The sequence below is a fragment of the Rhinatrema bivittatum genome, unplaced genomic scaffold (genome assembly GCF_901001135.1).
Source record: "Rhinatrema bivittatum unplaced genomic scaffold, aRhiBiv1.1, whole genome shotgun sequence".
In the NCBI taxonomy this organism is placed as follows: domain Eukaryota; kingdom Metazoa; phylum Chordata; class Amphibia; order Gymnophiona; family Rhinatrematidae; genus Rhinatrema; species Rhinatrema bivittatum.
The window spans coordinates 93,676-115,610 of NW_021820466.1; the positions used below are offsets into that span (position 1 = coordinate 93,676).

Consider the following 21,935-nt stretch of genomic DNA (forward strand, 5'->3'; position numbering starts at 1 on the left):
ACTTTAGATCCACATCAATCTGGCTTTCATCGAACTTTAAGTACTGAGCTCCTACTCCTCTCCCTTACTGATACTTTCGGGTCAACAATTCCTTTTAGTATCACTTGACATTTCGGCTGCATTTGACACGAATGACCACAACATTTTACTTTACAGGCTTCAGGAATTCTTAAATGTTCTTAAATGGTTTTATTCCTATCTGACCGTACTCAAGCCATCAAACTAACACATGAACTCTCTTCAACCTGTTCTATTACAGCTGGAGTCACACAAGGTTCTGCACTTTCTTCTACCCTCTTTAATCTTTAGCTTACTCCAGTTTGCAAACTTCTCGCTACCTTGTCTGATTCTTACAAACTCTATGCCGATGACATTCAATTTGTTCTTTGCATATGCCCAACATTGGGTGACACACTTCAGCACCTTAACATTTGGTTTTTCTGCTATTCAAGTGGCTAAAACATCATAAATTATCATAAATATGGGCAAAACTGAGTTTCATGCCATCCATAGTCCTTACACTGCTGTTAATTTCAGTTCTATTTCACTTCATGGCCATAATTTCATTATTCAGAAGCAGATCAAGTCTTGGTTTTATTAGACAACACCTTGTCATTTCGCCCTCAGACATGTTATTTTCCAAGGCTTCTACAGAGTTCGTGACTTGTCTGGCCTTAAAAAAAAAATCATTTCCATCTTCGCAAGTTCCACACAGTTCTTCGGGCTTCTCTTTTTATTTATTTATTTTTTATTTAAGGTTTTTTTATACCGGCATTCATGAAGCGCTCACATCATGTCGGTTTACATAAAAAAACAGGGGTGCAAAGAATACAATAAAAACATAGATAGACGTGATGAGGAAATGCAGTTACAATTAACAAGGACTAATGAACATGGGTGGAGGAAATAAAGAGAGATAGAAGAACTTAATTATATACAAGGAGATGAGGTACAGCTGCTGTGTAGGATATCTTGCTGGCGAGGTACATTAATTGGAGTTCGGGAAAGCTTGCCTAAACAGCCAAGTCTTGAGTCTTTTTCTAAAGGTTAGGGGGCAAGGCTCATTTCTGAGGTCGGGAGGGATGGAGTTCCATAAAGGTGGGCCCGCTGTGGAGAGGGCTCGATCTCTTAAGGTAATGTGACTGGTGGTTTTAGTAGGGGGTACATGGTGGGATCCTCTGTATGCGTCTCTGGTAGGTCTTGTGGAGTTGTGTAAGCGGAGGGGAATTTGTAGGTCAATTGTGGTGCATTGGTGGATAATTTTTGTATATCAACGAGATGGATTCCTATCTTAGACCACTGTAACGCTCTCTACATTGGCTTAGCTAATGTTTCTCTTCGCCCTTTGCAGTTATTACTCAATGCGGCTGTTCACTTGCTTTTTGGTTTGAAGTGGGCTGATCACTAAGGGGTAGATTTTCAAAAAGGGCGCCCTCGCGTACTTTTGTAGGCGCATCAGGCGCAAACAAAAGTACGCTGGATTTTAGCAGATACGCGTGGAGCCGCGCGTATCTGCTAAAATCCTGGATCGGCGCGCGCAAGGCTACCGAATTCGTGTAGCCGGCGCGCGCCGAGCCGCGCAGCCTACCTCCGTTTCCTCCGAGGCCACTCCGAAATCGGAGTGACCTCGGAGGGAATTCGCTAACGCCCTCCCCTCCCTTCCTCTACCTAACCCACCCCCCCCTACCTTTGTTGGGGGATTTACGCCTCCCAGAGGGAGAAGTAAATCCCCGCGCGCCAGCAGGCCTCTGGCGCGCCTAGACGCAACCTGGGGGCGGTTCCAGAGGGCGCGGCCACGCCCCCGGGCACGCTGCCGACAGGCCCCGAAAACGCCGCGCCGATTGGCCCCGCCCCCGACACGCCCCCCTCGGAAAACCCCGGGACTTACGCGAGTCCCGGGGCTCTGCGCGCGCTGGCAGGCCTATGTAAAATAGGCGCACCAGCGCGCAAGCCCTGCTCGCGTAAATCCGGGCGGATTTACGCGAGCAGGGCTCTTAAAATCCGCCCCATTACTTCTACCCTGATAGAGCTACACTGGCTTTCCATTCATGAAAGGATAAAATACAAGGTTGCTATGATTATTATTGAACTCTTGACCGATGAATCATGTCATTGGACCAATGCCATCCTACGATTTCATCAGCCCACAAGATCTCTGTGTTCCTCCCAACGCAGTCTGCTGGATGTATCATCTCCACAGCTTGCCGGACTTCAAGTCACTCGAGCGTGTGCATTTTCAGTTTTGGGGCCTACTCTCTGCAACTCATTCCCTATTGAAATTAGGCAATCTGAGTCCATCAAGAGTTTCAGAAAGGTAGTCAGAACTTAGCTTTTTAATCTTGCTTATTTTTAGGTTTCTTTTGCAATGTTGTATACATTTTGATTTTATGTTTTTTTATAGTTGATTTTATCATTTCTTTTTTGGTTTTTTTTTTCCTTCTAAATCTGTTTTTATTTGATGTTACTTATTATGGATGTTCTCTTGTACATCCCCATGTCCTGTATGCATTAGGTGATTCGCATATTAATACAATGTAAATGTAAATTACATCCAGTAGTTAAAACTAATAGGATTTAAAAATCTCTCCATTCCTGGGATCTGATTTAGTCACCCTGAGATTGTCATGAATTGGGGGAGATAGGAGCCATAAAAATTGTATCTTCTCTCACACATGCACAATAACACATTCATTCTTTCACGCACTCCCCCTCACAGGTACCTTGAGAGTGTGTATGTTCGCGTGCATGCCTGTGAGAGCCTGTATGTGACACACAGGCTCTCGGAGGCACACAAACAAGCTCTCACACAGACACACACACAGGGGCCGATGCAAAAAAATCAAAAAGAGCGCTGAAAGCAGGTGCTGAGTATTCAGCGCCTGCTTTCCTAGCGCACCCCCAGGCACCTCTCCTGGGGGCGCCTTGCAATGTTTAAATTAGGGGTTGCGTTGTCAAGGAGGTGCTAGGGTTGCTTGCATACTCCTAGCGCCTTGACAGCAGGAGCCCTCTTCCAGTCAGCAGCCATCTTCCAGTTAGGAAAACAGACGCTGAATTTATCGGCATCTCATTTCCTAATCTGCACGCAGCCATGGGTTTGGGAAACGGACGCTTGTGAACTAAGCATCCGTTTCCCAAACCTATCTGGCGCACTTTAAAACAAATTTCTTTAACTTTTAAAAAAGTTTTCCTTCCTCCTACTTAACGCTTTTCAGTACATTTTCCTATTAAGTAGGAGAATGTACAGAAAAACAGGATCTTCTGCTTTTCTGTACAACTTTTGGGAGTGCAAAAGTAACACCTGCTCTAGGCAGGCGTTAATTTCTGAGCACAAAACAGCATTTTAGATGTACCTTTTTTTTTTTTTTTTGCTTTTCGGGTGATTAACTAATAGCCTCATCAACATAAGAACATGCCATACTGGGTCAGACCAAGGGTCCATCAAGCCCAGCATCCTGTTTCCAACAGAGGCCAATCCAGGTCATAAGAACCTGGCAAGTACCCAAAAACTAAGTCTATCCCATGTAACCATTGCTAATGGCAGTGGCTATGCTCTAAGTGAACTTAATAGCAGGTAATGGACTTCTCCTCCAAGAACTTATCCAATCCTTTTTTATTTTATTTATTTATTTATTTATTGCATTTTGCATGTGATGAGCACTATTAGTTTTGCTGTGCATTAGACACACAAGGGAATTAGGTGGCGCCTACACAACCTGCATCCAACTGAGCGCACTGTATTGCACCGAGCCCCATAGACTCTTACACGTCACACACACACAGACACAGGCTCTCTCATTCACTCATACATAGAAGCTCACACACAATGGTCTCCTGCTATCTTCAGCCCGCTGCCTCCCCTGGGGCACCGCTCCGTGCAAATGCACGTTACGCACACCTGGTCACGTCAGGCCTGGCCACCACTAAAATCTTTTCATCTTCCAGTTTTACATCATAAACTTTTCACCCACAGAGAGGAACAGCGAGGCGAAGGACTTGAATGAAGTCAAAGTCTGCAATGGCGAAGCATCTGGAAGAATACAGGCTCAGCAAGAGAGCACGGGGCATGGGGCAGAGGCCAATGAAATCTCCGAAAATGAGGAATTTATATCCCAGGAAGGCACTGAGAATGCAGAAAATTCCAGGAGGAAGCATGGTAAGAGCTTGCTCTCTGTCATAACTCTGAGACAGCAGGATAGAGCTCCTGAGACTGTCAGAGAGAGGAGAGGGGCAGTCCCTGCCTTACTGCTCCCCTCACTCTCACACCTGAGACCCTCGGAGAGAGGAGAGGGGCAGTCACTGCTTTACTGCTCCCCTCACTCACACACCTGAGACCCTCAGAGAGGAGAGGGGCAGTCACTGCTTTACTGCTCCCCTCACTCTCACACCTGAGACCCTCAGAGACAGGAGAGGGGCAGTTGCTGCCTTACTGCTCCCCTCACTCTCACACCTGAGACCCTCAGTGAGAGGAGAGGGGCAGTCACTGCCTTACTGCTCCCCCTCACTCTCACACCTGAGACCCTCAGAGACAGGAGAGGGGCAGTTGCTGCCTTACTGCTCCCCTCACTCTCACACCTGAGACCCTCAGAGGAGAGGGGCAGTCGCTGCCTTACTGCTCCCCTCACTCTCACACCTGAGACCCTCAGAGAGGAGAGGGGCAGACGCTGCCTTACTGCTCCCCTCACTCTCACACCTGAGACCCTCAGAGAGAGAAGAGGGGCAGTCACTGCCTTACTGCTCCCCTCACTCTCACACCTGAGACCCTCAGAGAGAGGAGAGGGGCAGTCACTGCCTTACTGCTCCCCTCACTCTCACACCTGAGACCCTCAGAGGAGAGGGGCAGTCCCTGCCTTACTGCTCCCCTCACTCTCACACCTGAGACCCTCAGAGACAGGAGAGGGGCAGTTGCTGCCTTACTGCTCCCCTCACTCTCACACCTGAGACCCTCAGAGGAGAGGGGCAGTCGCTGCCTTACTGCTCCCCTCACTCTCACACCTGAGACCCTCAGAGAGAGGAGAGGGGCAGACACTGCCTTACTGCTCCCCTCACTCTCACACCTGAGACCCTCAGAGAGAGGAGAGGGGCAGTCACTGCCTTACTGCTCCCCTCACTCACACCTGAGACCCTCAGAGACAGGAGAGGGGCAGTCACTGCCTTACTGCTCCCCTCACTCACATAGGCTAAGACTAGCAGAGAGAGAGGAGGTCCTGGATGTTGCCCTGCAGTGGGCATGTCCTTATTTTCGCAGCTTGAGTCCTGTCTTATGATAACCTGTTTGCTTCAGCAGTTTAGCATAAACTGAAATTTGTGGAATTAACTGAAATCTCTGGAACTTAGAGATCCAAGTTATAATCCCACCTCTGCTGTGGCAGTCGTTTTACCTCCAAATGTGCTCTTCTAGTTTTATTTCTGGGTCTTCCTACTTTCTTTTCATAATGAGGGCAATGAATTTTGAAAGCCATTTCTGTAGGTGAAAAAGCATTTCAGCTGTGGAAATAATTTTTGAAAATTGCTCTACGTGTATGCAGGTAAAATGGTGTGTGGCATTGCCTGCATAGTTTACAAGTGCACGGTGGGAGGCAGCCACATGTGGAGCTTTGCATCTCTGATCTCTGCAGGTACTTTTTCTTGGGACAATAATCAAAGTATAACAATTTACTTAATTTTGCTTGGATTAGAGGGGCAAACCCTGCAGGTAAAAACTACTGGGGGCGTTTGCAGTAATGTCCGCAAGTTAAGCATTGCCCCATATTTTCTTTTTATTATTTTTTCAGGGACCTCTTATTATTGTATTGCTCTCTGCCTGTTGAAAGCTCTCCTTCCATGAGAACCGCATGTTGACCTTTGATACTTTACATATATCAGGGTGACACCTGTCAGAGGTTCTGATGATGATCAGTGCAGTTGCACCCCCTGAGTTGTGTGGTTATTTCCACAATTGTGACTCTAAGTAGGAGAAATTCTTAAACTCTTTCCAAATACTGATATCCCCTTAGCACTGAAATGAAAATCAGAAGAAAATAAGAAGATGGATGTTTTGTTTCAATAATGGTTGATTTTTTTTGTTTTTTAATCATTAATGGGAGCATTGTGGTTTACCTTCCACTTCCCTGTCTCTCATATTTATTTAAATATGTTGACTGGTAGAAGTAGGTTTAGACAAAAGCCCTCTTACAGGCTGATGCAGTAATCTGGTAGCCATGAAAATGTGCACTGGTTTTCACGGTTTTAGCTGCCAGTGGTCAGTTGAAGTCTGTACTGGCTGTGACTTGCCGAGCGATACAAGAATTATTCAAACACTGCGATGATCAAACTGAGCCTTTCAGACCCTGCGGAGGTCCCTTCTGCTGATGATCAATGATTCCTTCTCCAAAGACTCAGGCACACCCTTAGGGTAAGGTAATTCTTAGGAAGGGCTATTTACACTCTGCAAAGAATCAGAGCCGTGCGTAAATTGTATTTCACATCCCTAGGTGGCAGACTTGACTTAATTTCACAAGCTAGGAGTAATTATAACTCTTGGAGATTGAAATCATAATGCAGGGACTCTCACCTAGAAAGTGAAACAAAATAATTTATGAAAGTCCCTGTACATTGATTAAATGTTGTCATATGGCAGCTTTGAGCTTTACATTATTTTATCAGTACAGAACCCAAAAACCTCTTTTTCTGGCTTCATTTTAAAACCCCAGCTGAAAAAGTCCTATGGAATATTTTCGAAGCCCCTTTATCAGGACGAATGTGAGTGTGCGGAGCTCGAGTGCTGTTTGTCCTCGGATGCTTGGTCCACATTCACTTGTAAGTGAAGGGAAAGATGTTTCAAACGCAGGAGCGAGGCGCCCCAAAGAAAGCTTAACTTTCATTTCTCCCTGCAAAAAACCCACCAGCGTTTTTAGGAAATGAAAGAGCTTCTGATTGAGCAGAGGAGAAGCGGGAGGGCTGCCCGGTGTTTGGGTCCTGTGTCTCTGTCTCTCTCAGCTGTGTCAGCCGTTCCAGGTCTGTTTGCAACCAGTGACTTTCATTCATTCATTCATTCATTCTCTCTCTCTCTCTTTCTCCTTTCTGTGTTTCAGGACAGGCAGACTGCTGCTGCAGAAGGAAACGCCTGATCGCTCTGGTGGTACTCACTGCTCTATCTCTGGCTATAATAGTCCTGGCAGGTAAGTGAGAGGCACCGGGACGCTCTCTGTACGCGCCGTCTCAGTCTGGCGTTGACCAGCGCGAGACTACTGCGAGGCTCAAAGTTCACGCGCAGGCGCCGAAGCGCCGCCCTCCTGAGGAGGGGAGGAGCTGCTCCGTTCCGTGGTGCTCTGTTAGTGACTCCTTATTTAAGTTCATCTTTAATGTAAAATTGTATAGAACGTATGACTCTGAGCAAATTATCCCACCACATGCCAGTCATTTAAATTAAAGAGAGAGTTCCAAGTTACAGCTCACGATGCAAGCATAGCCACACACGGAGTGAAAGGCACTTATTACAATATCCTCCTTCCTCGCTGCCACCAACCCCTTAACTAGGGAGTGCAGTTCTGCATGTGAGACATGCGTGTGATATATATGTACACGCCAGGGCTGAAGCGTTCCCTGATGGTGTGCGGCACTCTGTGTCCTTAGATGCTAACAGTTATCATTTTATCTTCATGGAATGGAGGCGTAGCCTAGTGATTGGAGCAGAGGCTGAGAATCAAGGAGGCTTAGGGTTCAAATCCAGCTCCCTGGGTCTTTGGCATTGCCTCAGGTGCAGATTTATTTATTTATTTAAATTCTTTTAATATACCGATGCTCAAGACCAGGTCCTATCCTACCGGATTACATAAAACTAGGGGGAACCAATTAACAGAGCAAACAAAAACAAAAGTTACATTATAACAGGGAATGTGGAACTAGGCTGTAAGAGAAAAGATAGTTTAAACAAGTTTAAACAATAGTTTAAACAGATTTAAGATTGAAATCCAATCTTAAGTGTCAGATTAGTGATGAAAGGGGATGGATGTGTGGAACGGCCTCCCAGTGAAGGTGGTGGAGAGAAAACAGATACCTGAATTCAAGAAAGCCTGGGATAGAAAGGGTGGATCCCTAATTTAGCTTTATAATTCCCATCTCTCCCTCGGAGATCCCCTGCATTTATCCAGTGCTTTCTTGATGGACGGATGAGCCATGTGATCTTTTTCTGCCATCAAGTTTCTGTGTTTCTAATTATTTTTTCACAAAATGGTGTTGAATGGCCCAGCACTGCCTTGGTGGAGATCCAGGTCTGACCTATGTTCCTCTGCAGAAGCAGTGGTCAGCACGCCCCCTCCCCCGAGCCCCCAGGAGAGGGAGGAGCAGTCCCAGCGCTGACGGAGGGGGGTCTCAGTGCGACATGAGCTCGCTTGCTGCTCCCGTGGTCTCACCGAGCTTCCTCTCTTCCTTTTGTTAGTGACTGTGAAATCCCAGAAGGATCCACCTCAAAGCCTCTCAGAAGGTGAACTCTCCTCACCTTATCCCCATCGCCTCCTTTGTCTTTTTGGCTTCTCACCTCTCTACCATCTCCCCACTATTCTTCTCCCCTTCGTCTCTCTTCTCCCCCTCTTTCTCCTTCTTGGTTTGGTCCTTTTCTACCCTAATCTCACTCCCTTTCATATTTACCCCACCCCTTCTCTCCATCCCATACTGCATTTCCCCCTTTCATACCCCGGATCTGACCCATAGACCTTGGAATTGTAGAGGAATTGCCAGGTCTCTGTCCTGTAAACCTCTGCATTCCCCGCTGCTGAAGGTGAAGCATTTTCTCTTCTGCCCTGCACAGAAGAGAGGCATCCTCGGATTGGGTCTGTGTAGGGTGGAAGGGGGGGGGGGTGAGTCTCACCGGTTATAGTGAAAGGAAGAGCAGCAGCTGTGATTGGCTGCAGAGAGCAGGAGGGCCCCAAGGTTGCCGTTGCTGGTGGGTTTGGGGTGAAGAGGGAGTGTATGTGAATACCTTGAATACTGTGTACAATTCTGGTCATCGCATCTCAAAAAAGATATAATTGCAATGGAGAAGGTACAGAGAAGGGCAACCAAAATGATAAAGGGGATGGAACAACTCCCCTATGAGGAAAGACTAAAGAGGTTAGGGCAGCTTGGAGAAGAGACGGCTGATGGGGGTGGGGGGGGGGAAGATATTATAAAATCCAGAAAGCACTTGTTTGGGTAAATGTGAATCTGTTTACTCTTTCAGATAATAGAAGGAACTAGGGAGCATGCTATGAAGTTAGCAAGTAGCACATTTAAAACAAATTGGAGAAACTTCTTTTTCACTGAACCCCTCAACCCACAGTCAAGCTTTGGAATTCATTGCCAGAGGATGTGGTTAAAGCAGCTAGTGTAACTGGGTTTAAAAAGTTTGGATACTTTCCTGAAGGAGAAGTCCATAAACTGCTATTAATACATAAGAAATAGCCACAGCTTGTTGCTAGCATTTGTAGCTTGGGATCTATTTAATGTTGGAGTACTTGTGACTTGTATTGGTCACTGTTGGATTCAGGATGCTGGGTTTGATGGACCCTTGGTCCCACCCAGTATGGCAATCTCTTATGTTCTTGTGTTATGCTGGGATGGGATATACATGTGAGGGGAGAAAGTGAGTGAGCATGTATGTGTGAGTGAATATGTGAGCATGTTAATGTGTGTGAAAGGAAAATGTTTTTGTTTGCATACCCTCCCTCCTTTCACTAATCAACAAAAATCTCTGGAAATTGAGAGTTCCCAGATCTGATCACAGCATCTCAGAAAAGATAAAGCAGAATTAGAAAAAGGTACAGAGAAGGGCGACCAAGTTTATAAAGGGGATGGAACGATTCCCCTATGAAGAAAGGCTAAAGAGGTTAGGACTCTTCAGCTTGGAGCAGAGACGGCTGAGGGAGGATATGATAGAGATCTGTAAAATAATGAGTGGAATGGAACAAGTAAACATTAATCAGTTTGCTCTTTCGAAAAGTACAAAGACCAGAGCACATACAATGAAGTTACTGGGTAATACATTTAAAACTAATAAGAGAAAATATTATTTTATTCAATGCATAAGTAAGCTCTGGAATTCATTGCCAGAGGATGTGGTGAAAGTTATTAGTGTAGCTGCATATAAAAAAGGTTTGGACAAGTTCCAGCAGGAAAAGTCCATGAACCATTATTAAGGGAAAGTTGCAGAAATCCTCTGCTTATTCCTGGAATCTTTCTACCCCTTGGGATCCTGCCAGGTTCTTATGGCCTGGATTGGCCACTGTTGGAAACAGGATGCTGGGCTTGATGGACCCTTGGTCTGACCAGTTTGGTAGTGGTTCTAATACCCAAATCCCCCCCCCCCCCCCAGCCTGATAGTACACATGACCTAAAATTCCCAGATGCTGACAGATATTTGTTCAACTAAGGAACAAACTTGTTAAAGAACCAACCTTTTACTTTGCAAAGGAAGACATCGTCGATCCTTTTCCTAGAAGCTGAGTGGCATTTCCTGTACGTACCAGGATCAGGCCAGACGGTGGGTTATGTCCCCCGACCTGCAGATGGAGTCAGACACGGCTTCGGAGGGTGCACCCTCTACAGACCCTCAGTATCTTCCTGACTCCAGCAGATAGGAGTAGGGGAGCCTTGCTCCCCCTGTTTAGAGGAATCCTTTCCTCCTCTTTCTATTTCTTGGCTTTGTGGTTGGGAGTCTTGCAGGCAGGGCTGCCTTGTCTCCTTACCTTTTACTGTTCTGTTTCTCACAGGGTAAGTGTTTGCCTTGTTTCAGTCTCATCAGGGTTTTTGATTTTCAGATTCCCGGATTAGGGGGTGGATGTTGGAGGTTTCAGCCTCTCCTCCCCCTTGCCGCAGTCCCATGAGACGCATTCCACGGGACCGCTGCAGCAGAGAGGTCGTATTCCTCTGCTGTTACCTTCGGGGTCGGCAGGGTTAGCAGACACCTCTTCCCGCTCCTCCCCCGGGCACGATCCCTCTCGGATCATCGGTGGCGCAGCCTTCGCCTCCCCGCCGAGCATGTCGTGGTCGGCACGTTGTTCGGCGTGCAGGGAGCGCCGGGATCGCGGCTTGGCCAATCAATCGCCTGGAAACCAGGGCAGTACGGCTGGCCCTCATACACTTTCTTCCACTCGTGCGGAATCAGGCGGTCAGGATTCTCTTGGACAACGCAACCACGGTGGCGTATATCAACCGCCAGGGCGGCATGAAGAGCCAACGTCTCACTGGAGACAGCCCGCCTGATGTCGTGGGCAGAAAGACATCTCTCACACCTGGCAGCCTCTCACATTGCGGGCGTGGCCAACATTCAGGCGGACGTCTTAAGTCGACAGCGCCAAGACTCGGAGCAGCCCGGGTCGGGACCAGGGGGGAGGCGCTTCCCCTCCCCGTCAGGATGAGCCCCTCCTCGCGGCACAGGTGGGAGGCGATGACCTGAGAGTACTCTGAATTTTCCAGAGGGACGAGTTGGACGCACTCATACCTCATATCTTACATGAGCTGGACATCGAGCCCCCCTCCTGATCCTCCGGGGCCGCCCACACCCATCGTCTCGTCCACAAGCAAGAAGGGAGATCCTGTCCTAGCGGGCCTGCGCCCTCTGTCCAGGGCCTTTCCCACCCATCCCACCTTCCTATAGCTACTGGCCAGGGAATGGGATACTCCCGAGGCCTCACTCAAGGTCGGCAGTGCGATGGAAAAACTATACCCCCTCCCTGAGGATTTCCTTCAGCTCCTTAAGACACCGAAGGTGGACTCCGCGATGTCGGCGGTGACCAAGTGGACGACGATTCTGGTCACAGGTGGGTACGCGCTGCAGTCTGCAGTTTCCTAGCCCAGAGAGCGGGCCTCTGCTGGGTTCAGCAGCTCCTCACCTCGCAAGATCTGCTCCCGGAGGAAGCTAGCCAAGCAGATCGCTTGGTGGCTGTCATAGCCTACGGGGCAGATGCTCTGTACGATCTGCTCAGTCTTGGCGCGGTCCATGGTTTCGGTGGTTGCGGCGAGCCGTCTCCTCTGGCTTTGCAACTGGTCAGCTGATTCTTCCTCCAAGTCCAGTCTGTGGTCCCTCCCCTTCAAGGCTCTGAAGCCTTCTGCCGGTGGTAGCTCGCCCAGGTTCCCTTTGCGCTGGCAGTTCCTGAAACCCAGCGCGTTAGCAGCCTGAGGATTCACGGCGGAGCCCATCATAGCTGGGCCTAGGATTAAGACAGCCCAGGAAGGATGGTAGCTCAGCACTGCAGAGCGTATTCACTGGTTTAATGCAGGGCCGTAGCCGTTTGGCATGGGGGGAGCCCGTCCAGTGCGGGCCGTGATGGGATTTCCTGGCCCCCACATAACAGGATCCCGGTGGCGGTGGCAAAATCCTGGAAGAATAATCTTAACACGGAGGGCTGCGCTTGGCCATCAAGGATGGATGTCAGGCTGGGGAAATGGCTCGTTGTGAGGGGCTCCGATGGGGCCTGCTGAGTGGCAGCTGGACGGGGTCCCTCCGGTAGCAGTGCTCTGCCGCTGGGCGCAGTCCCCCCCCCCCTTCAAACCCCTGCCTGTTACCCCGGGGCAAAGACATGGGGTAACTGGTACCTCCCCCGCAGGGGGCTGAATTAGATTCCCCTGTTAGGGTCCTGTAACAAACGGCTGCGTCCACTTGCATCCAAGTTATGGCTGAGGCTGTTTGTTGTTGTGTCTATGTGATATTTGGGTGGCCGCCTCGGCTGGGCGGAGGAGGGTCAGGACCCCAGGGTGTTGGGCCTGTCCCGGTTACTTATCTGCTGCTTGCTTTAGAACAGAGGTGGGCAAACGAATGCCCTTTGGGGGGGGCTTTTGTACGGCCCGCAGGAGCAGGGACCACGTGCCACTCGCAGGAGCAGGGACCACGTGCCGCTCGCAGGAGCAGGGACCACGTGCCGCTCGCAGGAGCAGGGACCACGTGCCGCTCGCAGGAGCAGGGACCACGTGCCACTCGCAGGCAGAAAGCCCTGTCTTCTGGGAGCTCGTCCCTTTTCAGCTGAAACGCTGCCAGCAATGCTCTCTGGTCCCCTCACCCAGGCCTTCATGAACATTTCCCCTACCCTTCATCCAGCAGTTTGCATGGAGTAGGAATGCAGGATACGGTGTCTGTGACCCTCTCAAGCAGCAGCTGAAACCTGTGAGGGGATCTGTTCTCAGAAGCAGGACCGGGGGAGTTACCTGCTCATTCACTGGTCCGGGGGAGAGGGGACGGTGCCTGTGACCCTCTCAAGCAGCAGCTAAAACCTGTGAGGGGATCTGTTCTCAGAAGCAGGACCGGGGGAGTTACCTGCTCATTCACTGGTCCAGGGGACAGGATACGGTGTCTGTGACCCTCTCAAGCAGCAGCTGAAACCTGTGAGGGGATCTGTTCTCAGAAGCAGGACCGGGGGAGTTACCTGCTCATTCACTGGTCCAGGGGACAGGATACGGTGTCTGTGACCCTCTCAAGCAGCAGCTGAAACCTGTGAGGGGATCTGTTCTCAGAAGCAGGACCGGGGGAGTTACCTGCTCATTCACTGGTCCAGGGGAGAGGGGACGGTGCCTGTGACCCTCTCAAGCAGCAGCTAAAACCTGTGAGGGGATCTGTTCTCAGAAGCAGGACCGGGGGAGTTACCTGCTCATTCACTGGTCCAGGGGACAGGATACGGTGTCTGTGACCCTCTCAAGCAGCAGCTGAAACCTGTGAGGGGATCTGTTCTCAGAAGCAGGACCGGGGGAGTTACCTGCTCATTCACTGGTCCAGGGGCGAGGGGACGGTGCCTGTGACCCTCTCAAGCAGCAGCTGAAACCTGTGAGGGGATCTGTTCTCAGAAGCAGGACCGGGGGAGTTACCTGCTCATTCACTGGTCCAGGGGAGAGGGGACGGTGCCTGTGACCCTCTCAAGCAGCAGCTGAAACCTGTGAGGGGATCTGTTCTCAGAAGCAGGACCGGGGGAGTTACCTGCTCATTCACTGGTCCGGGGGAGAGGGGACGGTGCCTGTGACCCTCTCAAGCAGCAGCTGAAACCTGTGAGGGGATCTGTTCTCAGAAGCAGGACCGGGGGAGTTACCTGCTCATTCACTGGTCCAGGGGACAGGATACGGTGTCTGTGACCCTCTCAAGCAGCAGCTGAAACCTGTGAGGGGATCTGTTCTCAGAAGCAGGACCGGGGGAGTTACCTGCTCATTCACTGGTCCAGGGGCGAGGGGACGGTGCCTGTGACCCTCTCAAGCAGCAGCTGAAACCTGTGAGGGGATCTGTTCTCAGAAGCAGGACCGGGGGAGTTACCTGCTCATTCACTGGTCCAGGGGACAGGGGACGGTGCCTGTGACCCTCTCAAGCAGCAGCTAAAACCTGTGAGGGGATCTGTTCTCAGAAGCAGGACCGGGGGAGTTACCTGCTCATTCACTGGTCCGGGGGAGAGGGGATTCAGGACTTTTCTCTTCATCTCTCTCCTGCAGTGACCTTCCTTCCTCTCTATAGCCCCTTTCACTCAGGCCTACTCACCAGGCAGAGGCTGCAGATTTAACCCTGTAACTGCAGGTTTGCAGTGTAGCACAGCAGTGGGCACTTACCACAGCAGAATTTAGTGCAGGTCACAGGCATCGGGGGCCCACAGAGAGCAAAGTAACAATGGTGCAAGCCCTACCCCTCAGCCTGCAGAAGGTCCACGGATGCTTTTCTACACGTTCACCTTTCTGGCTGATTTTGAAGAGAAATCATTTGAATACTGTCTACGAGGTAAACGGGTAGTAAAGCATCCACAGACCCAGCACATAGGTGGGCTCCTGAGGACTCTCCTCAATGTCTCTAAACTGGAATTGTTTTCTCATTTTATAGGTACCCAAAGCAAGGCTCCTGCAGACCCCTCGGCCCTTCCTCCTCCTGCGGACCCCTCGGCCCTTCCTCCTCCTGCGGACCCCTCGGCCCTTCCTCCTCCTGCGGACCCCTCGGCCCTTCCTCCTCCTGCAGATCACTGTGCAGACGGCTGGATCTGGTACAGAGGGAAATGTTACTTTTTCTCTGAGGAGATTAGAGATTGGAATGAGAGCCAGAGCTTCTGCACCTCTCACAACGCCTCCCTCGCTGTCATCGAGACCCAGCAGGAATTGGTGAGTGTGAGGGGTCCCTCCCACAGCAGCCTGGGGAGGAGGTGCATTCATTTCCAGGGGAATGGCAGTGTTTGGGTGTCCCGTATCCTCATTTCCAGCTGAGGTTGCTGGGCTGTGGGATGCACACGACTCTACAGCTCTCGTTATTCCTAATGCCTGCAGATCATTTAATTGGAAAGTGGGTGACTTATTAGGAAGGAGGAGGGGGTCAGTGCTTATGACGGTGAAAGGCAAGAGTATGGAGAGAAAGTGAGAAAGATGATACCTGATGAGAGCTACAAGATGAGGCCATGAGAGATGCCTGCCTGATGAGAGCCAGCAAGAAGCTGTGCAGGGGGGAGTGAGCGGTGCAGAAGTCCTTACCCCTCCCCGGTATAGAGACGCAGCCTTGCCTTTTAGTATCTGAGTGCTGGTCAGTAATAAGTTCCCCCGTGGAGGACACAGTCTCAGCAGCTGTCTCTCTTCCTCCAGAATTTCACCAATCACCATAAAGAACACTCCAATCACTGGATCGGTCTGAGAAGAGAGAAAGGGAAACCGTGGAAATGGCCGGATGGATCGGAGTTCAATAACCTGTAAGTCTTTCCCGCTCACTGGAGAAATGTGTGAAGTGGGTGGGACTTGAGGGAGCTTTCTGATTGGCTAATGGGTGTGACATGTTAGTGACTCAGACAATATCTCTAAGTAATCCTAGCAGATCCCCTGTGGCGTATCTTACATCAAAGAGTAATAACCCACCAGTACCAGTACTTTCATCTTCTTCCACAATCACACAATGTTTTTACTTTCTATTCTTTAATTTTTCTTTTCAAATAGATCCACCTGAAAAAATACTTTAAAATTCATATATATAATAATATCTAATGTGTTCAACTAGGTTACGTTTTGGTTTTTTTAAACACGGTTGGGGGAAAAAACCTCACACTGTACCTTTTTGAAAGAAGAAATTCTTCTTTTAAATTGGAGAAGATCGAGCCCCGCTCTCCTGCGGTGATACCTAAAGGTCCCTCCCCCAGTTGAGAGTTCCTGAGATGATTTCCCAGATCCCTCAGATTTGCCTTGGTCCGGTAGCCGGTTCCCAGCGCTGACTTTGCTGCTGAAGCAGCTGAAAGGCAGCGGGTGCAGGAAGCTGAGGGCGACGGTGATGGCCTGAGCCCCTCTTCCACAGCTGGAGACCGTCTCTGAGCTCAGCCGGTAAGCGCTGAGCCCAGGTAAGTTTTTGTTTTTGTTTTTAAATGACCTTCATAGATGAGGGATTCGGTAAAACGTACTCCTGTCTCCTTGCTCGGCGTGCCGTACCAACGTCGTTCCCGATCCCGTTGGGGTAAAGGGATGTGGGCTTAAGAGTGGGTTGAGCAGCCCCCCAGTGGACTAGGCCCTGTTTTAAACTTGGTCAGCCTGACCACATGGTGGCGCCATCTTGCGCCTCTCGTATTGCCCGCCATAGGAAGTTGGTACGTGCAGGGCATCTGCTCTGAGCACGCGATGTGCGCGCATAACGTTGAGCACGTACTTACTACAATGTGTGTGTGTAAGTGCAGGATACAGGCTGGGCACACGCAAGCCGATCGAACATACAGTGACCGCCGCCAATGGCACCGGCAACCAAGAAACATAAGTGCTTTGCTTGTCATATTAGGGGCTTCAGGGTCTGACCAACTGGAAATGCTGAGCCAGCACCTTGAACCTGAGGAGCTTCTGATGTGCTGCTCGAATGGGCACCTGCAGCTACGCCTCTGTGAGGTCCAAAGCGCAGGCCGGAGCAATTAACAAAAAGGATACAGCTTCGTCATAGCTCTCCCAACATTCAGGCCTGCTATCGGGAGGTCCCCCTCCTGGAGAATGAGCTTCCAAATCTTTTTACTGATAGGAAAAGCGCTGGGTGGACCCCGAAGACCATCCAGGCCCGGATTGACCCCTTCACTATCTGATTCCTCCTGGCTCAATTTAACCCCCAACTCCTCCAACACCTGGGGCATAAGAGGTCACAGCTCCTCTCTCTCAAACAGATGGACCACCCGAGGGTCGCCCCACCTCAGTCCTGGCACCCTCGACCAGAGCCTGGTCGTCCTTATTCGGATCTGGGTGTGGGAGCTGGTCCCCATTGGGATCCAGCACTGGAGAGGGAGCCTCCTCTCTCTGTTGCTCATCCAAGTTGTCCGGGTCTCCACGGTCCAATGGCCGCACAGCATGAGGTCCCTGAAGTTTGCTTGTCGATCCAGCGATCCCCCATGCAGCCCCCGAAGCCTCTTCGAGGACCCTAAAGACCTCTCTCTAGGTCTGTGTTTAGCAGCCTTCTTGGCTAGGAACTCCCCATGCATCAGGAGCACAAATTTGGGGGAAAACCCCCTTGTACCCGACAGCGTCCCCTCAGCCCCGCTGGAATCTGAATCCGATCATTTCTCATCCCCCTGTTTTGGTTTCCTGCGCCACGGGGGGGAGGGGGGGGGACCAGTATCAGATTCCCTACCGGCCTGAGTCAGTTGGGTTCAGTCTCCCTCTGAATTAGCAGAAGACTTCCCTTTGGGCCCTGTCCCGGCCCCTGCCGGGCGAGAGGCCGCCTTGGATTTTTTTTTTAATCTTTCGTGGAGGCTCCCCCCCCCCCCCCCCCCCCGATGAACAACCTGTGCAAAGGGCGAGGGAGTTTAAATAAGCAGACCTTGCCTGCCTTCACCTGAGGCTTGTCCTTCATGTGACTTCCCGTAGGCCCCACCGCGACGCTGTGGAAAGAATTAGGCCGCACCACGTGGCGCACGAGCTGGTGGGCAGCGCTACCACTGGCGGCTCACGGCAAGACTTGTAGCGGCAGGAAAATGGCGCACGCGCCAAAGGAACTCCGTCTCGGCAATCCGCAGGGCTCCAGCGTCCCCGCCGGGGATAAAGTGCACCTCACCCGCTGCAGTCTGCGCCGCTCCCACTCCTCAAACGGCCGCTATGTCTCCAGGGTCCGGCCAGATTCGGCACTGCCGTGCAGGCCACCTGTCCCAGCACAGCCACTGTGCTCAGATTAAAAAAAAAAAAAAAAAAAGTCATTTGGGGGTTTTATTAAAACAAAGCAACAATAAAACCCAACAGCGAAATAATGAATCCAAAAATCCCTAAGGGGATACTTCCCTGAGGGGACCTCGGGGCCGAAGAGGGAGCCAGTCCCCTGGCTATCAGGGGCCCTGGACTGCATGGGCTAGCAGCACCAGGGGTATCCAACCCCCCGTTCGCCCGGCTCAGCCCAAGGGATGTCCGCACAATGGAACCTGGCACCTCGGGGAGCAATTTACAGTCTCCAAAAACCAAACAAGTCAGGACTGCAGGTTTAGCACCTCTGCCATGTGCTGGAGACAGAGAAATACTGAGGGACTGCAGGTTTTACACCTCTACAATCTGCTGGAGACAGAGAAATACTGAGGGACTGCAGGTTTTACACCTCTACAATCTGCTGGAGACAGAGAAGTACTGAGGGACTGCAGGTTTTACACCTCTACAATCTGCTGGAGACAGAGAAGTACTGAGGGACTGCAGGTTTTACACCTCTACAATCTGCTGGAGACAGAGAAGTACTGAGGGACTGCAGGTTTTACACCTCTACAATCTGCTGGAGACAGAGAAATACTGAGGGACTGCAGGTGGCGCTCTCGGTTATGTAGCAGCGCCTCAAAGTTTTGTGTTCTGCCTCCATCTGCTGGTGGGGATACAAAACCCATTGGACTAGACTGATCTGAGTTTGATCAGGAAAGGAAAGTTGTCTTGCTTGAGGCAGCTGTCTACCAACATGGTCACAATCTTATTGCTTGGTTGCCCTTGAGCATCCAGTTTTGCCGTACAAGAAAACCCAAAATAGCGCTTCTCTCTTGTTTTTCATGCCCATTTCTTAGTTTTCCTTTCAGTGTTTTGAGAACACAGTATATCTTTTTTCTTTAAGGCCTGAGAATGCTCTCCCTTACAGTGAATGTTCTGTGTTGCAGGTTTAACATTTCGCAGAAATCTGATTGTGCCTACCTGAATGATGCCAGCGCCAGTAGTGCCAGGTGCAGCATGCACAGAAAGTGCATCTGCACCCAGCCAGCATGGCCCCATTATAAGGAAGGTAGAGATCCTGCCAGACCTCTACCAGGAACCATGGAGAGAGACTTTTAAAAACATGGCTCTTCCTACAGGCCTACCCGTCCTCTACCCCCACCATATAATTGTTTTCTGGAATCCCCGTTTTTGCCATTGATTATCTTTGTAATTATGTAAATAAGTTATATTTTCTATTTTTTTTTTTTCTAACTTATGTACTTTTGGTTGTTTTTGTTCCTCCGTTTTTACCTGCAGTTATCTGTTCCATGTAAAGGCCCAGCCTATAATTTCCAAGTTAATTGTAAACCGATACGATGTGCAAACGGTTGTCTGTATATAAAAAAATGCCAAATAAATAAATAAATAAATGTATTGGATGAGATGCTGGTGGTCAGTTTCAGAGAACGGGCATCCAGCATCTCCCAAGAAGACTTGTATTGCTCAATAAGAAATTATAATTTCTACAAAATCTAAGTGGTCTTGTAAACGGGTAGAAGCGTTAGGAGCGCGCATGTTATAAAATGCAAGTGGCGTGCACACACACGCGGTCGATTTTGTAATCTGCGCGCAAGGGGGTAGAGAGAATTGCAATTTCTGCGCAGCGATGCATCGAGGCCTTCCCCAGTTCCCTCCCAGTCTGCTCCAATTAAGGAGAGGACTGGGAGGGAACTTCCCTACCCCCCTACCCTAACCTCCTCTCCACCCTCCCCAAACCCTTTCTCCTACATATCATCATTTTTTTTTTTTTAATTTTGTTGCTTACTGTTCCAACGGAGCAGTAGCAGCTTGTGCGCGCCTTCCCCGGTACCAGGGCAAATGGCCGCTGTACCTGACCGCACAGTGTGCGCAAGGTCCAGCCACGCGCGTAAACCCCTATTTTTTGCGCACGGTGGGATTTACAATTTGGCTGAACGAGAATATTCCATTTGTGTGGGAAGGAAACGGTAAAAATGTGGCTGGGTGGGTAGCTCCCTCCCCCATAGGGTGAGCCCCGTTGATATAAATACTTGGGACCACCATCTTACGTGGTGGGGTTTGTAATTTCCGTTCCCAGGGGCAGCTCGCTCTTGCCTGTCCCCTGTTTCGGTTGCAGGATGAAGGCCTCTGTGTAGGGTTCTCACATTGAGACCTGGGACAGAGAGAGAGTTAGAGAGTCTGCCTTTATTTTGAAGAATCAATTTTGAGCAAACTTGCTTTGCTGCGATGGGAATTTATTCCACAATGTTGTGCTCATGCAAACTTTCCCTAATGTTAGTAAACACAGAGAGATGGCCTTGAGAGGAGCAAACCTGGAAAATTTAAATTTACACTCGCCCTAAGATGATAACATAAGACTTCCCATACTGGGTCAGACCAAGGCTCCATCAAGCCCAGTATCCTGTGTCCAATCAGGCTACAAGTACCTGGCAGAATCCTAAGGGTTCGGTAGATTCCAAGAATGAGCGGTAAATTTCTGCAGTGCTACCTAAATTAATGGACTTTTTCCTCCAGGAAGTTTCCAAACCTTTTTTTTAAACACAGCTATACCCAGCATGGCAATTTCTTATGATGGTGACTCCTCCTAAGACAGGACCCAGAATCCTGTATACGTAGGATTATTTTCCCTATGTGCATCACTTTGCACTCATCCACAGTGCACTGTATCTGCCATTCACATGCCCAGTTCCCCATTCTCAAAGATCCTTCGGCAGTTCCTCAGCGTTTGTCTTTTAACTACTTTGGAAAAGAGGCGGCTGAGAAGGGGACAGGATAGAAGTTTATAAAATCATGAGTGGGTGGGAACAGGTAAATAAAGGAAGGTTACTTACCCTTTCAAATAAGAGCATTAGCATCAGGCCAAGGCCCACTGAGTCCAGCAGCCTGTCTGACTGACCTTTCCCTCACCATAGAGCTCACGCGCAGTACCATGTGCTGTGTTTACCAGAGTCACCAGTCAGTACAAGGACGAGGGCAGGAGTCCATGAAGCTGGCAGGCAGCAGCTGTAAAACACGTGGGCGAGCGACTTCTCACGCCGTGCACAATTAGGTTGTGGAAGTTTGTACATACTGTATGTAAATTGCTCAGTAAAAGATGTGATACTGTGGTTTTTATCATTTGTAAAGCAGTACTAGAAATAGGCAAATCTGTTTACATAAATAAAAAATATTTTGTTCATCAACCTATCTTGTCGGGAGGCTTTAATATTTATAAGGAAGCAACATCAGAAGTTACCCTCCTTCCAGAGGACGCCCAGCAGGCATCAGGTAACCGGTCCAAGGCACAGATCCTATCCCTTGTGCCAGGAGGGAGAAGCTTCATCCAGATTATACAAAAACTTACAACACACACAAACAGCAGCCTGTGGGAATTTATTTATTCAAAAATGATCTGCCACGCTCCTGGGTATACGACCATCAAAAGCAGTCAGGTTGGCACAAAGCCTGCATGGCAAACAATGAAGTCAACGTTAGCATTAAATGAGTGGCGCTGAGCAGAAGAATTCCTGTCACAAGTGCAACCTTGAGGAACTTTATGTGCTTGTGAAGTCTTGGAAAGATATTCCAAGTCGACACAGCCAGATATCTGCAAAGAAAACTGGTGGTTTATCCTTGGTTAATGCGCCCTTCTCAGATCTGTGTATCATATGATTCAAAACTGTCTCGGGGACCAACTGGGCCTATCACACCCCAACGAGCTGATTCTCCAGCAGAAGCCCAGGCAGGCTGTGGCATTTTTCTATAAACTTCCATAGACGTTTGTTTCCCATTTGGATGGGTCACGGGAGCAGATAAGGCTGACGTTTCTTTTTGTCTTTATTTGTGGCCTTTTC

The 21,935-nt window shown here is 49.6% G+C and overlaps 1 protein-coding gene across 1 annotated transcript in view; it reads left to right on the forward strand.

Annotated features, from left to right (window-relative positions):
* LOC115081659 (early activation antigen CD69-like) overlaps positions 1 to 21,259 on the forward strand; it is a 46,306-nt gene extending 25,047 nt beyond the window's left edge. Inside the window, exons 2-6 of the mRNA XM_029586083.1 lie at positions 3,971 to 4,153; positions 7,071 to 7,157; positions 14,798 to 15,069; positions 15,541 to 15,644; positions 19,029 to 21,259. Coding sequence (XP_029441943.1) covers positions 3,971 to 4,153; positions 7,071 to 7,157; positions 14,798 to 15,069; positions 15,541 to 15,644; positions 19,029 to 19,200 — 818 coding nt within the window. The 3' untranslated portion in view covers positions 19,201 to 21,259. The remainder of the gene's footprint in view (positions 1 to 3,970; positions 4,154 to 7,070; positions 7,158 to 14,797; positions 15,070 to 15,540; positions 15,645 to 19,028) is intronic.
* Positions 21,260 to 21,935: the final 676 nt, after the last annotated feature.